This window comes from Oncorhynchus clarkii, chromosome 6 (genome assembly GCF_045791955.1).
Source record: "Oncorhynchus clarkii lewisi isolate Uvic-CL-2024 chromosome 6, UVic_Ocla_1.0, whole genome shotgun sequence".
NCBI classification, from domain to species: Eukaryota; Metazoa; Chordata; class Actinopteri; order Salmoniformes; family Salmonidae; genus Oncorhynchus; species Oncorhynchus clarkii.
Genome location: NC_092152.1, coordinates 37,238,519 through 37,254,466, shown reverse-complemented (window position 1 = coordinate 37,254,466; position 15,948 = coordinate 37,238,519). Strand labels below are relative to the sequence as shown.

General features: G+C 40.4%; 1 protein-coding gene across 2 annotated transcripts; it reads left to right on the top strand.

Moving 5' to 3' along the window:
- Positions 1–1,377: 1,377 nt before the first annotated feature.
- Positions 1,378–14,647, top strand: LOC139411084 (vesicle-associated membrane protein 5-like). Of its 2 annotated transcripts, none has more exons than XM_071156926.1 (3): positions 1,378–1,507; positions 12,255–12,398; positions 13,413–14,647. In XM_071156926.1, exons 1-3 carry the CDS (start codon positions 1,445–1,447, stop codon positions 13,611–13,613), a joined length of 408 nt encoding a protein of 135 aa, XP_071013027.1. In that variant the 5' UTR covers positions 1,378–1,444; the 3' UTR covers positions 13,614–14,647. The 2 variants fall into 2 exon arrangements, with proteins under 2 accessions (XP_071013027.1, XP_071013026.1); XM_071156925.1 differs by lacking the exon at positions 1,378–1,507 and adding an exon at positions 3,089–3,365.
- The last annotated feature ends 1,301 nt before the right edge of the window (positions 14,648–15,948 follow it).

Here is a 15,948-nt window from a genome sequence, read left to right as displayed (position 1 = left end):
GGGGAAAACCCAAAGGTTGTTTTACTGTGTTCTAACTGCTGGGATCTCTCAATACACTAATGGGGGGGGGGGGGGGGGGTCTTGATTAAGTGTTTACTTTGTGAAGGCGTTATCTTGAATCAACAGAAAAGAACAGTTGAGCCATTACCAGAACAGTCAAGGTTCCCAGAGTTTTAATCTAATATTTGATATCTTTGGAAGCAATAACAGTATTTACTTGGACTGTATATTAGGTTTTACAGAGGGCATAAACAGTGTTAACATCTTGCAATTTGTACTCGCCATGCAAAGACCTCAAGGACATCTCAATCTCCATCCATGTGTGATATCTCACAGCGCAGATCTCACATACGGGAAGGGGGTCCAGGTTGTTTGGATCTGATCTCCATAGGCTGCGTTAACACAGGCAATCCAATTCTGATATTTTTTCCACTAATTGGAAGGGATACTGGATCGATAGAGGTAGATATGTATAGGGCAGTGGAGGCTGCTGAGGGCAGGATGGTTCATAATAATAGCTGGAACAGCGCAAATGGAATGGCATCAAATATATGGAAACCGTGTGTTTGATGTATTTGATACTATTCCACTGTTTCTGCTCCAGCCATTACCACCAGCCCGCCCTTCCCAATGAAGGTACCACCAACCTCCTGTGGTATAGGGGTTAAGGTATATAAGGTATATGTATATTGGTAAGGTGACTAGGAATCAGGATATATGGTAAACAATAAACTGAGTAGAGTAGTTCTGGTTTATCCCAAAGAATGAATGTGATTGTTTTTAACAAAGCATGAAAAATGCTAATCTTATATTACCAAGGTACTTCTCACATAACAATTTACATTTGCAATCCTTATGACCAACCATGTGTTCCTGAAACAACAGATTCCAATGTAAGAAACTAAAAGAGCCCATTTATACTGGACAGGAAATGGTATCTAGGCATTCTGTCCTGATTCTGATTGGAAGTCATGTGGATGTGAGTCCTCATTCCTCCATATTACATAATGATAAGGAGGGAGGGCCGAGTGGACTGAATATGTTCTTTGTGTTGGTGTGGAACGGACCCAGACGTGACCCATTGTTAACTAGGCCTGAGAGAGTATGGTTAGTACCACACGACCTGACACAGCCTCACATGGTGGCTGTCATCTGCCCCCATACAGAAATGGATTGGAAATGGGGCAGTTTGGGTAAATGCCGGATGGGCCTGTCCATATTTAACCCAGTGGACCGTTCTAAATTGGGGGTTTTGTGCAGAATGATCATTATTTGCCAAATGTAGGGGCCTCAAGGGAAAAAAATGGGCAATGTGTTAGCCGATTTGTGGTCCCAGTCCATACCTGCCCCCATACACAATTAAGGGCCCCAACACTGGGCACAGCTCTAGTATGCTCTGATAAAGCCAAGGCAGGCAACCAGGGTTATAGCTTACTTCTTATTCATGTTTATCATTAAGTCAATGTTGACAGATGAAGGCGATAAAGAGAAAATCCTGCCTTCCCAGGTAACCCATTTATGATTTCTTTATTACAGTTAAAGGACAGTTAATGAAAATGTATGAAAACATGACGTTAGTGTTGGTTGGTTTAATGTCATATTGGTAAGATGGAGGACAACAGATATTCCTGCATGACCTTAATTACAAATATACTAAGCATACAGGTACACAGTGCACTCAGACAAAAAGTGTGGTTTCCGTTCACATGCATGTTTCTGTACTGGTTTCATGTCACAAAACCTTGATGGAAATAGTTGTAATGATGAAATAATGTAAGAATGTGCATTCAGCTCAGTGATCAAATTACTCAGACTGCATTTTCCTACTGAAAACTTGTGAATTCCCTACAAAATGGAATATACATTTTTAAGTTTATTTTACTGTGAGAAAAGTTTTACTTCCTCTCGCATGTATTACTTCACTTGCAATTTCCTGATTTTAATTTTTTTTGTGGGGTTTGTGCTCTCTCACCCCACTCCTCCCTTCCTTTCCTAGATGTCCTGCATGAAAGTTTCATATTATGACTGTGCTATGTCAGTTGTCATAAGTGGAATGTAGGTTTACATCAACTGTAACTCTTATGGTGAGCGTTATTTATTATGTATTATAACTGAATAAATACAGATTAAGGCTGTGAGTTAAACTATAATTTAAATACAGTATTAACAGAACAGGGTGTACACTAGAAGCACAAGGAATTTGGGATGGAAGTTGGTAGTCCATAACTCAATTTTTTCAGAGCCACGCTACTGACCGTTACTGACAGTGAACACAGACAAGCACCCATTGTTTAAGTTTTGGAGCCTGTTGAATGTGGGCCAATTTGTCATAAAATGCAGTTTTTGTTTTCAATCCCCTCTACTAAAAAGGCAAATCATGGTCATATAGCCCACTCATTAGACTAGCTACTGTCATAGTAGCAGTGGTGGAAAAAGTACTCAAAAGTCATACTTGAGTAAAAGTAAAGATACCTTAATAGAAAATGACTCAAGTAAAAGTGAAAGTCATCCAGTAAAATACTACTTGTGTAAAAGTCTAAAAGTATTTGGTTTTAAGTATAATTGTGTATCAAAAGAAAATGGAATTGCTCAAATGTACTTAAGTATCAAAAGTAAAAGTAAAAGTATTAAGAATTTCCAATTCAATATTTTATGCAAACCAGACAGCACAATTTATTTGTATTTTTTATTTTTATTTAACAGAGAGCCAGGGGCACACTACAACACTCTGACATTAATTCACAAACAAAGCATTTGTGTTTAGTGATTCCGCCCGATCAGAGGCAGTAGGGATGACCAAAAAATGACTTAAGTAATACTTTAAAGTATTTTTACGTAAGTACTTTACACCACTGCATTGTAAGCCTAGGTGAAAGTGAAAGGCAATGGCTGAATATGAATATATAATGAAGGCTCTATAACACTCGTCAAAAGCCTGTAAAATCTGTAGATTTTCAAATGATAGGGAAGGTGTACGGTTTTGCCCTTTCACTTATGTAGTATGATCACGCATCTAATATTACCGATCAGCATTTAAATTCAGTGACATTACGGCCGCGACGTCACAGGGTCTGTTCTGCTGACTTCCAGAAAAGGGGTGGATGTCACCCGACCCGACCAGTAGACTTCAGTGAAAGTGGAAGAGAGTAGACCAGGAAAAATAAAGAATATCGACTAAAAGAAAGATTGCAACGAACTGTAGCCAACTGCAAATGAGATAAGGTTAAAATAAAAGTTTGTCATATCGGAAAATCATCTTGGATAAAGACAACATTTGTTTGAACACAAAGTTTATGCCAAGACGCAATGCATTGTGTTCAGTGACAGTTTACGACGGGAATAGAGATAGTAACGTGAAAGCAATGGTAAGTTTCTATTATTTTTTTTTGACAAATGAAGGATTAAGAAATACTATATTTATATATGTTTATGTATTCATAATTTAGTTTATTAACCTCAATATTGCACAGACCTGTAAGAAGCGTTCCTTTATCACTGTATGTGTATAGCCTATATTAGGCTACTGCCTGGCTTTGAATTGCGTTAGACCGTTTTCCTACATTGAACTTGACTGTTATGTAGCCTACATCGTGTGATACAGTTAATTAGACTTTTAAATATTCCCTTTTATAGTTTTTATTTGATTTGGATTTGACTTATGAGAGATCAAACATAATTCAAACAAATTCATGTAAATAGATTATTTCATACAGACAGGGTTGGGTAGGTTACTTTCTAAATGTAATCCGTTACAGTTACTAGTTACCTGTCCAAAATTGTAATCAGTAACTTAACTTGTTAAAGTTTACATAGCTGGCCATATATGAATGTTACATTTTACTTTATGGGTTGGTTATTTAAGCTTTTTCTAACCCATCGCCTTCTACTTCACATAATAATACGATTAAGTTACAAGTTATATCTTTACATTAATAAAAACCAAAGTCTATCAGAATTCCAGTCATTCCAATAAATGTTATACCCCTTGATCTTCAAGAATAGGACTTGGAAATATGGAAATATAGATTAGCCAAATTATTTCACCTGAGCATAACCCCAAAATCAAGGACTTATTAGCCACCAGCCCTACTCTGTTGTTTATGATTTTGTTGTCATGGCGGACTGATTGGGCTCATTGATTTGAGTTGAAAAATAATGCTGCGCTCATGGAATGACGTGCTTTGAGCCATATTGAAAAGTGCTGTTTATATGTGAAAAATATATGCCATATTCTGCATTTGCTATAGGCCTATTGTTTACCTTTTTGTTGGTGACACTTTAATATCTTGATAATATGCAGATGAAACAGATGAAACAATAACAAAACTGACACCCCGCCTTTGTTTTGGTAAAAACAGAAGATAGCCCTATTTGTTAAAAGACCAAGTCCATATTATGGCAAGAACAGCTCAAATAAGCAAAGCGAAACGGCAGTCCATCATTACTTTAAGACATGAAGGTCAGTCAATACGGAACAAAATTGCAGTCACAAAAACCATCAAGTGCTATGATGAAACTGGCTCTCATGAGGACCGCCACAGGAATGAAAGACCCAGAGTTACCTCTGCTGCAGAGGATAAATTCATTCGAGTTACCAGCCCAAATAATGCTTCACGTAACAGACATCTCAACATCAACTGTTCAGAGGAGACTGTGTATCAGGCCTTCATTGTCAAATTGCTGCAAAGAAACCACTACTAAAGGACACCAATAAGAAGAAGAGACTTGCTTGGGCCAAGAAACATGAGCAATGGACATTAGACTGGTGGAAATCTGTCCTTTGGTGTGGATTCCAAATTTGAGATTTTTGGTTCCAACCGCTGTGTCTTTGTGAGAAGCATTCTGGGTGAACGGATGATCTTTGCATGTGTAGTTCCTGCCATAAAGCATGGGGGAGGAGATGTTATGGTGTGGGGGTGCTTTGCTGATGACACTGTCTGTGATTTATTTAGAATTCAAGGCACATTTAACCAGCATGGCTACCATAGAATTCTGCAGCGATACGCCATCCCATCTGGTTTGGGCTTAGTGGGACTATCATTTGTTTTTCAACAGGACAATGACCCAACACACCTCCAGGCTGTGTAAGGGCTATTTTACCAAGATGGAGAGTGACAGAGTGCTGCATCAGATGAGCTGGCCTCCACAATCCCCCAACCTCAACCAAATTGAGATGGTTTGGGATGAGTCAGGCCGCAGAGTGAAGGAAAAGCATCCAACAACTGCTCAGCATATGAGGGAAGTCCTTCAAGACGGTTGGAAAATCATTCCAAGTGAAGCTGGTTGAGAGAATGCCAAGAGTGTGCAAATCTGTCATCAAGGCAAAGGGTGGCTATTTGAAGATTCTCAAATATAAAATATATTTTGATTTGTTTAACACTTTTTTGGTTACTACATGATTCCATATGTGTTATTTCATAACTCTATTGTCTTCACTATTATTCTAAAATGGATGTAGCAATTACAGATTGCCCCTTAAATCTATCAAAAGTGTGCGAGTTTGAGCACATGTCCATTAGGCCTATGGATATTTTTTCTTCTCAGAATGAATTAGATTGAGCAATCATAGCCCCACTTTCATTCCATAGGCTGGGATCCGCACTATTCAGCTGTTGCAAGAGTGCATTTTCCACTGGCTGTCCACTGGTTTCAAAAACAATGATTGATAGGCAGCTTAAACTTCTTTAATTAAACCATTATTGGGTTCAAATACAAATGTATATTTGTGAACAGCCATCCACAACAACCACCAGCTAATTGAGAGAGCAGCAGTGTGACTCACATCAATGCGCTATGTGGATATCAATAAAAAGTGATATTTGTATCGCCATAGACTACATCACTGCTGTCGTCCTTACCTCCAAGCGTTTATTCAAATTGGATCATCTTTGGATGCCAACAGCAGTTGCACCATTGGAAGACATAGCTTGGACTGTAGCCTACAAAAACGTATGCCTGATTTTCCCGCGATCCATCAAACACATTTAGCGTGTCATCATAGTAGTCTCTGACTTGTTTACAACATTTTTGCTGGTAACGTAACTGATTACAGTTACCGTTATTTGTAATCCGTTACTCCCCAAACCTGCATACAAACCTGAAAATGGTTTGTGAATGTCATCAGAGGGCCAGGGTAATAATTTAGTGTAGGATATTAACCTATCAATCAACCACATTTAAATGGTTAGATATTTTTATGTTTGTTTATGACATTACTATATTTACTCTTATTTAATAACAGATATAGACCCAGCTCTGTTAAATATCTCTGAAGTCCATAAGCAGACTATCCCTCAAATTACATTTTATTGGTCTCATACACATGGTTAGCAGATGTTAATGTGAGTGTATGTGCTTCTAGTTCCGACAGTGCAGTAATATCTAACAAGTAATCTAACAATTCCCTAACAACCACCTAATACACACAAATCTAAAGGGGTGAATGAGAATATGTACATATGGATGAGCGATGGCCGAGTGGCATAGGCAAGGTGCAATAGATAGTATAAAATACAGTATATACATGTGATATGAGTAATGTAAGATATCTAAACATTATTCAAGTGCCATTATTTAAAGTGGCATTGTTTAAAGTGACTAGTGATCCATTTATTAAAGTGTCCAGTGATTGGACCTCAATGTAGGCAGCAGACTCTCTGAGTTAATGATTGCTATTTAGCAGTCTGATGGCCTTGAGATAAAGATAGCCTCTCAAAGCACTTCATGATGACAGAAGTGAATGCTATGGGGCAGTAGTCATTTAGTTCAGTTATCTGTGCCTTCTTGGGTATAGGAAAAATGGTAGCCATCTTGAAGCATGTGGGGACAACAGACTGGGATAGGGAGCGATTGAATATGTCCGTAAACACACCAGCCAGCTGGTCTGTGCATGCTCTGAGGACGCGGCTGTGGATGCCGTCTGGGCCAGCAGCCTTGCGAGGGTTAACAAGTTTAAAAACGTAAATGTTTTACTCACGTCAGCCACGGAGAAGGGAGAGGGGGCGCAGTCTTTGTTAGCGAGCCGCGACAGTGGCACTGTATTATCCTCAAAGTGGGCAAAGAAGGTGTTTAGTTTGTCTGGAAGTGTGACGTCGGTGTTCGTGACGTGGCTGTTTTTGTAGTCCGGGATTTTCTGTAGACCCTGCCACATACGTCTCATCTCTGAGCCGTTGAATTGTGACTCCACCTTGTCCCTGTACTAGAATTTCGCTTGTTTGATTGCCTTGCGGAGGGAATAACTACACTGTTCATATTCAGCTATATTTCCAGACCTATTTCCATGGTTAAATGCAGTGGATCGCGCTTTCAGTTTTGCGCGAATGCCGCCATCCATCCACGGTTTCGGGTTAGGGTAGTTTTTAATTGTCACAGTGGGTACAACATCTCCAATGCACTTCTTTATAAACACACTCATCGAGTCAGCGTATAGGTCAATGTTGTTCTCTGAGGCTGATCGGAACATATTCCAGTCCGCGTGATCAAAACAATCTTGAAGCGTGGCTTTCAATTGGTCAGACCAGCGTTGAAATCAAATCAAATCAAATCAAATCAAATCAAATCAAATTTTATTTGTCACATACACATGGTTAGCAGATGTTAATGCGAGTGTAGCGAAATGCTTGGTTCTCGTCACTGGTACATCCTGGTTGAGTTTCTGCCTATAAGATGGAACGAGCAAGATGGTGTCGTGGTCGGATTTGCCGAAGGGAGGGTGGGGAAGTTAGAGTAGTAGTGGTCGAGAGTATTAGCCCTGCGTGTCGTGCAATCAATATGCTGATAGAATTTAGGTAGCCTTGTTCTCAAATTTTCTTTGTTAAAATCCCCAGCTACAATAAATGCAGCCTCTGGATATACAGTGCCTTGCGAAAGTATTCGGCCCCCTTGAACTTTGCAACCTTTTGCCACATTTCAGGCTTCAAACATAAAGATATAAAACTGTATTCTTTTGTGAAGAATCAACAACAAGTGGGACACAATCATGAAGTGGAACGACATTTATTGGATATTTCAAACTTTTTTAACAAATCAAAAACTGAAAAATTGGGCGTGCAAAATTATTCAGCCCCTTTACTTTCAGTGCAGCAAACTCTCTCCAGAAGTTCAGTGAGGATCTCTGAATGATCCAATGTTGACCTAAATGACTAATGATGATAAATACAATCCACCTGTGTGTAATCAAGTCTCCGTATAAATGCACCTGCACTGTGATAGTCTCAGAGGTCCGTTAAAAGCGCAGAGAGCATCATGAAGAACAAGGAACACACCAGGTAGGTCCGAGATACTGTTGTGAAGAAGTTTAAAGCCGGATTTGGATACAAGATTTCCCAAGCTTTAAACATCCCAAGGAGCACTGTGCAAGCGATAATATTGAAATGGAAGGAGTATCAGACCACTGCAAATCTACCAAGACCTGGCCGTCCCTCTAAACTTTCAGCTCATACAAGGAGAAGACTGATCAGAGATGCAGCCAAGAGGCCCATGATCACTCTGGATGAACTGCAGAGATCTACAGCTGAGGTGGGAGACTCTGTCCATAGGACAACAATCAGTCGTATATTGCACAAATCTGGCCTTTATGGAAGAGTGGCAAGAAGAAAGCCATTTCTTAAAGATATCCATAAAAAGTGTTGTTTAAAGTTTGCCACAAGCCACCTGGGAGACACACCAAACATGTGGAAGAAGGTGCTCTGGTCAGATGAAACCAAAATTGAACTTTTTGGCAACAATGCAAAACGTTATGTTTGGCGTAAAAGCAACACAGCTGAACACACCGTCCCCACTGTCAAACATGGTGGTGGCAGCATCATGGTTTGGGCCTGCTTTTCTTCAGCAGGGACAGGGAAGATGGTTAAAATTGATGGGAAGATGGATGGAGCCAAATACAGGACCATTCTGGAAGAAAACCTGATGGAGTCTGCAAAAGACCTGAGACTGGGATGGAGATTTGTCTTCCAACAAGACAATGATCCAAAACATAAAGCAAAATCTACAATGGAATGGTTCAAAAATAAACATATCCAGGTGTTAGAATGGCCAAGTCAAAGTCCAGACCTGAATCCAATCGAGAATCTGTGGAAAGAACTGAAAACTGCTGTTCATAAATGCTCTCCATCCAACCTCACTGAGCTCGAGCTGTTTTGCAAGGAGGAATGGGAAAAAAATTCAGTCTCTCGTTGTGCAAAACTGATAGAGACATACCCCAAGCGACTTACAGCTGTAATCGAAGCAAAAGGTGGCGCTACAAAGTATTAACTTAAGGGGGCTGAATAATTTTGCACGCCCAATTTTTCAGTTTTTGATTTGTTAAAAAAGTTTGAAATATCCTATAAATGTCGTTCCACTTCATGATTGTGTCCCACTTGTTGTTGATTCTTCACAAAAAAATACAATTTTACATCTTTATGTTTGAAGCCTGAAATGTGGCAAAAGGTCGCAAAGTTCAAGGGGGCCGAATACTTTCGCAAGGCACTGTATAGTTTCCAGTTTACATAGAGTCCAGTGAAGTTCCCTGAGGGCCGTCTTGGTGTCTGCTTGAGGGGGATTGTACACAGCTGTGACAATAACTGATGAGAATTATCTTGGTAGGTAAAATGGCTGGCATTTGATTGTAAGGATTTCTAGGTCAGGTGAACAGAAGGACTTGAGTTTCTGTATGTTGTTATGATTACACCATGAGCCGTTAATCATAAAGCATACACCCTCGCCCTTCTTTTTCCCAGAGCGGTGTTTATCTCTGTTGGCATGATGCATGGAGAAGCCAGGTGGCTGAACTGATTCTGACAACATATCCGAGAGAGCCATGTTTCTGTGAAACAGAGAATGATACAGTCTCTGATTTCTCTCTGGAAGGCAACCCTTGCTCGGATTTCGTCTACCTTGTTGTCAAGAGACTGGACATTGACGAGTAGTATAGTCTGGTGTGGTGAGCGATGTACTCGTCTATGGAGCCTGACCAGGAGGCCGCTCCGTCTGCCCCTTCTGCGGCGCCGTTGTTTTGGGTCGGCTACTGGGATTAGATCCATTGTCCTGGGTGGTGGTCCGAACAGAGGATCCGCTTCGGGAAAGTCGCATTCCTAGTCGTAATGTTGGTAAATTGACGTTGCTCTTATATCCATTAGTTCTTCCCGGCTGTATGTAATAAGACTTAAGATTTCCTATTTCCTGGAAGGGGCAATAGTTCCTGTGTGAAGACTTTGTCGCCAGTTGATTTTTAAACCGACTATTGTTCAGCTATTAAAACTTAACTGGTGGTGCGAACTAAATCAGTGCCATGCATATCCTCAAACTTTATGTCTCAATCCAATTTAACTACAACAATCCAGATGTAGTATTATTCACCATATGACAGCTGTAATAGTGAATATAAATGGGAAAGAAAAGCAGCTTTTACTAAAGCTTGTATAACTCATGGTGCATTGACCGGTAACTTATAACAGCTAGTCCTAACTTGTCACTGGGGGCACTGAACTAGTGTTCTAACCTCGTCATATCCCACTATGTTTGTGTGTATGAAAGGGTGTCGAGGAAGTAATGACAGTGAAATATGAAATCATCAGATTCGCTGAGATTGCACTTGTTTTGTTCAGTCTCTTGGTTTCCTGCATGAAACAGAGAATCTCACTGCAGAGAAGTACTCACAGTGTGAGGCCATTCCTTCTCTTGCTAGAACAAAAGTGGTACCAAAGACAGTACAGTGTGAAGATAGGCAGTAACTGCTTCTCCAATATAAATAAAACATATAATATAAATATAAATCCGCAATGCACACAAACCTAAATACTTCCTCAAAGCTAGCTAACCACTCTAGCTAGTATTGACATTATATTTAAATCACAATGGATATGCTAATGTTAGCTAGATAAACATTTGGCTATTGGCTGGCACTGACAATTTGGGATTATGGAGAGGGAATTTAATTGTTTCTTTGTTATCTTGCTAGGTCGTTATCTAGCTATAGCCACCTGGAAAGTTTCAACAATGGCTTTTTACAAAATAACAATATTAGCTAGCTAGCTAACGTTGGAATCTAGACCGTAAACTAAGCAACACACACGGACATGCAAGGCCAAACAATGCTACTGACACCATCTGGTTTGAGTGGCTAACGATGAACACAAAAGAGATTGACTGCCTACATTCTGTTCAGAAGTGCTAAGTACTGTCGGCGGGAAAACGTTTGACAATCCTACCGGTGTGTCTGAGCTTTAGTGTTAGAGCACTCAGCATCCTTGACTCCTGAATCACTCACTTCCCTGTCCGGCTCAGAGGGCAAAAGGTCACGGACAGTCCCATCAGGATATAAATCAAGCTCTGCACAACCTATTATTAAATATCCTGTTTACATTTTTAGTAACTTGAGATTTGCGTCTTCTGTTGATATCAATACATGATTTAAGTGTGCACATCTCAGTTAGGATTCGGCCCTTATAGTTTATAGTAGATTTTGGTGGCCTCCAATAGTGTCATTGTCACAGTGGGTTGTTCAACCTTCATTGCCCCAGGGTAAAGTGCTTCATTTGTTTGGAGAGCTGTAGGGTGCCGCCATGTTCCTCCAGACAGACTCAGAGGCTACAGAAAACAGAGTAATCCAGATGTCCAGGAAAACCTGCCCCACTTCAGTTGTTGGGTGTCAAATTCCTGTTCTGTCTTGTTTGCTCTATGGAAATGTAATCTCTCAGCCAATATGACTAATGATCAATGTTACTGTGTTAACAATGTACTACTGTTAAGCATTGCATAGGTTACACAACATAAGAAATACAAAATATTACCTTGAACATGGTGACACAAAGATAGGGACAAATCTATAAAGAAAAATGTGTGAGCTACAGTTGTAATTATCTTAATTTGATCACCCTTTTGCAGGATAACCTTCCTGCAATGCAGGAAATGTAAAACATTTTGTGTATTTGAGGTTTAAAAAGGCTTCTAAAGTTTATAATTTCCACTTTGAAATTCCTTTTACGAGAAATACATCAATCTCTACAAAAATGTCCATGAATTATAATCCACATAATTATTCACATTTACTGTTGCTGCAGGATTATTTTCCCTGCTGTAGGAAACTAGCTCAAGTTAAGATCCTACATCTGTACACACACTATGGTGCTTATGATGATTGTTCAATCATTGTGTCAATAAATTTGTTCAAACCAACCCCTATTCAAATAAACCATTAATAAAATATACACCAAATCGGTAGTGGTTCCATGATTTATCTTCCATTAACCCCAAATGTTTTTTTGTGTGTTCAGGAGAATGGGAAGAACCGCCTGCAGCAGGCCCAGAAGGAGGTGGAAGAGGTGAAGGTGATCATGCTAGATAATCTCAACAAGGCTGACGAGAGGTCAGGCAAGCTGGGAGAACTGGAGAACAGGGCCGATGAACTTCTGGAGAAGGTGATTGAAGTTTATGTTCCAAATGGAGCCCTATTCTCAGAGAGCTCTGGTCAAAAATTGTGCACTATATCGGGAATAAGGTGCCATTTGGGATGTACCCTAGATGTAATAATATATGTCTTTAATGGAACCAAATCATGACTTAAAACAAACCATTCGTTATATGAAGACACTGACTTTGAAGGTCTTACTTTGATGATTCCAATGCTATCATACACAAATAGCACAATAGGGTTCTCCTTTGGATTCTCCAGCTTTGGTGTCTCATGAAAGTGTTTTCCAATGTTCCATGGTCCAAAACAAGTCCAGGGAATAGGCAGGAAACGTCATATTGGTGTTTACAAATACACTTTAGGTGGAATTGGAGAGGGGAAATAATGTACAATTTACATCCTGGTTGTGGTTTAAGGTGATATTTTTAGAAAGGTATTTCCTATTGTTGTAAGATGAATTAAACCCACTAGTCTCCCTCGGTATAGAGAGAGGGGTGTCCAGGATGTGCCACAGGGTGCATGTCCGTAATGGTCCATCCTGGGGTCAACCAACCAGGTCACAGCTTTCCCACATTTCTCCCCAGCCAGGCTGTTACATCACAACAACCACATAGTTCTCTGAGGACTCGCTAGGTGGCTGACTGGGGTTGCATCCCAAATGGCACCTTATTCCCTATCCCACTACTTTTGACTAGAGCCCACATGGGACACAGCCATAGTTATCTGAGGACTGGCTGGTCTGGTCTCGATTCATTGAAAGATCATTGGGAAAGTAATGTGCACTGTAACTAAAGGCTTCTGTCTAGCAAATTGTCAGAAAATGTCAAGTATCATGACAGAATAGTTCTTTCTGGATTTTAAAATATGTACAATGCACCATGACCTCAATTGCATGGATAAAGCAGACCCCCCCCCCCCCCCCCCCCCCCCCCTCCTCCATATTCTGACAGATATAGATGCATAGAGTCTTGGTATTAACATCCTACTATCTTAATATTAACATCTTATTATGTGTTTTCAGAGTAAGGCTTTCTCAAAGTCTGCTGGAAGAGTTAAACAACAGAAGTGGTGGGAACACATGAAAATGAAAGTGTTGCTGTCCGGTATAGGGTTTGTCGTGGCAGCCATCATCATTGGGATTGTTGTATGGAAAGCGTTTGAACCTGACGACCGCAGCTCAAACAGCTCCACTGCTGTAGAGCAGCCCACCTCAGGGCCTTAGGACCATAGACTATCTGTCAGAGCAAAGGACATGGAGGAAATGAAGATGGAAGATGGAGATGGAGACAGGGGCAATCGAGGCCTCCCCGGAAATAAGGAGTCAATCAGACAAGAATAGTGCATGTAGATGAATATATAGGTTTATTAACCTGGTCCCAGATTTGGGACCAAACATTTGGCATGACATTAAGCGACAAGGAGTTGGTATGATGATAGCACAAACATGCTTTCCACCTGAGCTCAATATAAGTTTTGTGGGTTGACTTTTCTTAACTTTTTAATCTGTGATATTGTTTATTTTTAGAAGCATTTTAGGCTCCGTGCTCAGTGTGTAGATCGTTGAATGAAATGGTACCATCACTAGCTCAGCTGCTTCCCAATTCAGTATTGTCTTCAACTGGCCGTAGTTGGTCAGGCTCACTAGTTTAACATTCATACTCAGAAATGCTTCAGCCTTACCATAGGATTTGGTATATGTGAATGTTTGGTGCCTTTGGTCTGTTAAAAAGCAAAAATCACCATTGGATGAGTTGTGTATCCTTTTTTTCAGTATTCCATGTAAGCTGAAAAAATTATAATTGTCATTACATTTTATGAGTCAGTCATTTCATGTCATTCTTCCTTTTTTTCTGGTCAAAAGAAATATAAGAAAAGGAACTTAATTTTATTTGTATACAAAACACTTATGCTTGAGGAAAGTTTGTTTCTGTGGGCAATGCAGTGTGAGTACTTATGTTACATGTGTAATTCATTAGCCTACAGGTAAGCAATGTGTACAGTATCAAAAACCGCTGCAGAGAAATTGCATCATATCTTCACTTATCTTCTTAACATATGAGTTTGTCATTTTGGTGTCCTCTCTATTTGTAACCTCATCCCCATGCTCAATTGTTAGCCGGCTGGTGGATGAGATTACCCTATTTGTTACTGATTTTCCTTTCCCAATTGTTTTTTTACCCTTGAGCTATTACCATCTCAAATACATGTAAAACTGTAGTGCACAATTTGTAAAATAAAAAATAAGTTGATAAGTTATCTCTGTGGAGCATTTTGATTGAGTGTGTACAATGCATTCAGAAAGTATTCAGACCCCTTGACTTTTTCCACATTTTGTTATGTTACAGCCTTATTATATAATGGATTTGATTGTATTTTTCCCTCTTCAATCTGCACACAATACCCCATAATGACAAAGCAAAATTAGGTTTAGACATTTTTGCAAATGTATTAAAAATAAAAAACTGAAATATTACATTTACATAAATATTCAGACCCTTTACTCAGTACTTTGTTGAAGCACCTTTGGCAGCGATTACAGCCTTGAGTCTTCTTGGGTATGACGCTACAAGCTTGGCACACCTGTATTTGGGGAGTTTCTCCTATTCTTCTCTGCAGATCCTCTCAAGCTCTGTCAGGTTGGATGGGGAGCTTCGCTGCACAGCTATTTTCAGTTCTCTCCAGAAATGTTTGATCGGGTTCAAGTCTGGGCTCTCGTTGGGCCACTCAAGGACATTCATACTTGTCCCGAAGCCAGGCCTGCGTTGTCTTGGCTGTGTGCTTAGGGACGCTGTCCTGTTGGAAGTTGAATCTTTGCCCCCAGTCTGAGGTCCTGAGCACTCTGGAGCAGGTTTTCATCAAGGATCTCTCTGTACTTTGGTCCGTTCATCTCCCAGTCCCTGCCGCTGAAAAACATCCTCACAGCATGATGCTGCCACCACCATGCTTCACCGTAGGGATAGTGCCAGGTTTCCTCCAGGCGTGACGCTTGGCATTCAGGCCAAAGAGTTCAATCTTTGTTTCATCAGACCAGAAAATCTTGTTTCTCATGGTCTGAGAGTCCTCTAGTTGCCTTTTGGCAAACTCCAAGCGGGTTGTTATGTGCCTTTTACTGAGGAGTGGCTTCCGTATGGCCACTCTACCATAAAGACCTGATTGGTGGACTACTGCAGAGATGATTGTCCTTCTCCCATCTCCACAGAGGAACTCTGGAGCTCTGTCAGAGTGGCAATCGGGATCTTGGTCAACTCCCTGACCAAGGCCCTTCTCCCCCAATTGCTCAGTTTGGACGGGCGGACAGCTCTAGGAAGAGTAGGTGGTTCAAAACGTCTTCCATTTAAGAATGATGAAGGCCACTGTGTTCTTGGGGACCTTCAATGCTGCAGAAATGTTTTGGTACCCTTCCCCAGATGTGTGCCTCGACACAATCCTGTCTCGGAACACAATTCCTTCGACCTCATGACTTGGTTTTTGCTCTGACATGCACTGTCAACAGTGGGACCTTATATAGACAGGTGCGTGCCTTTACAAATCATGTCCAATCAATTGAATTTACCACA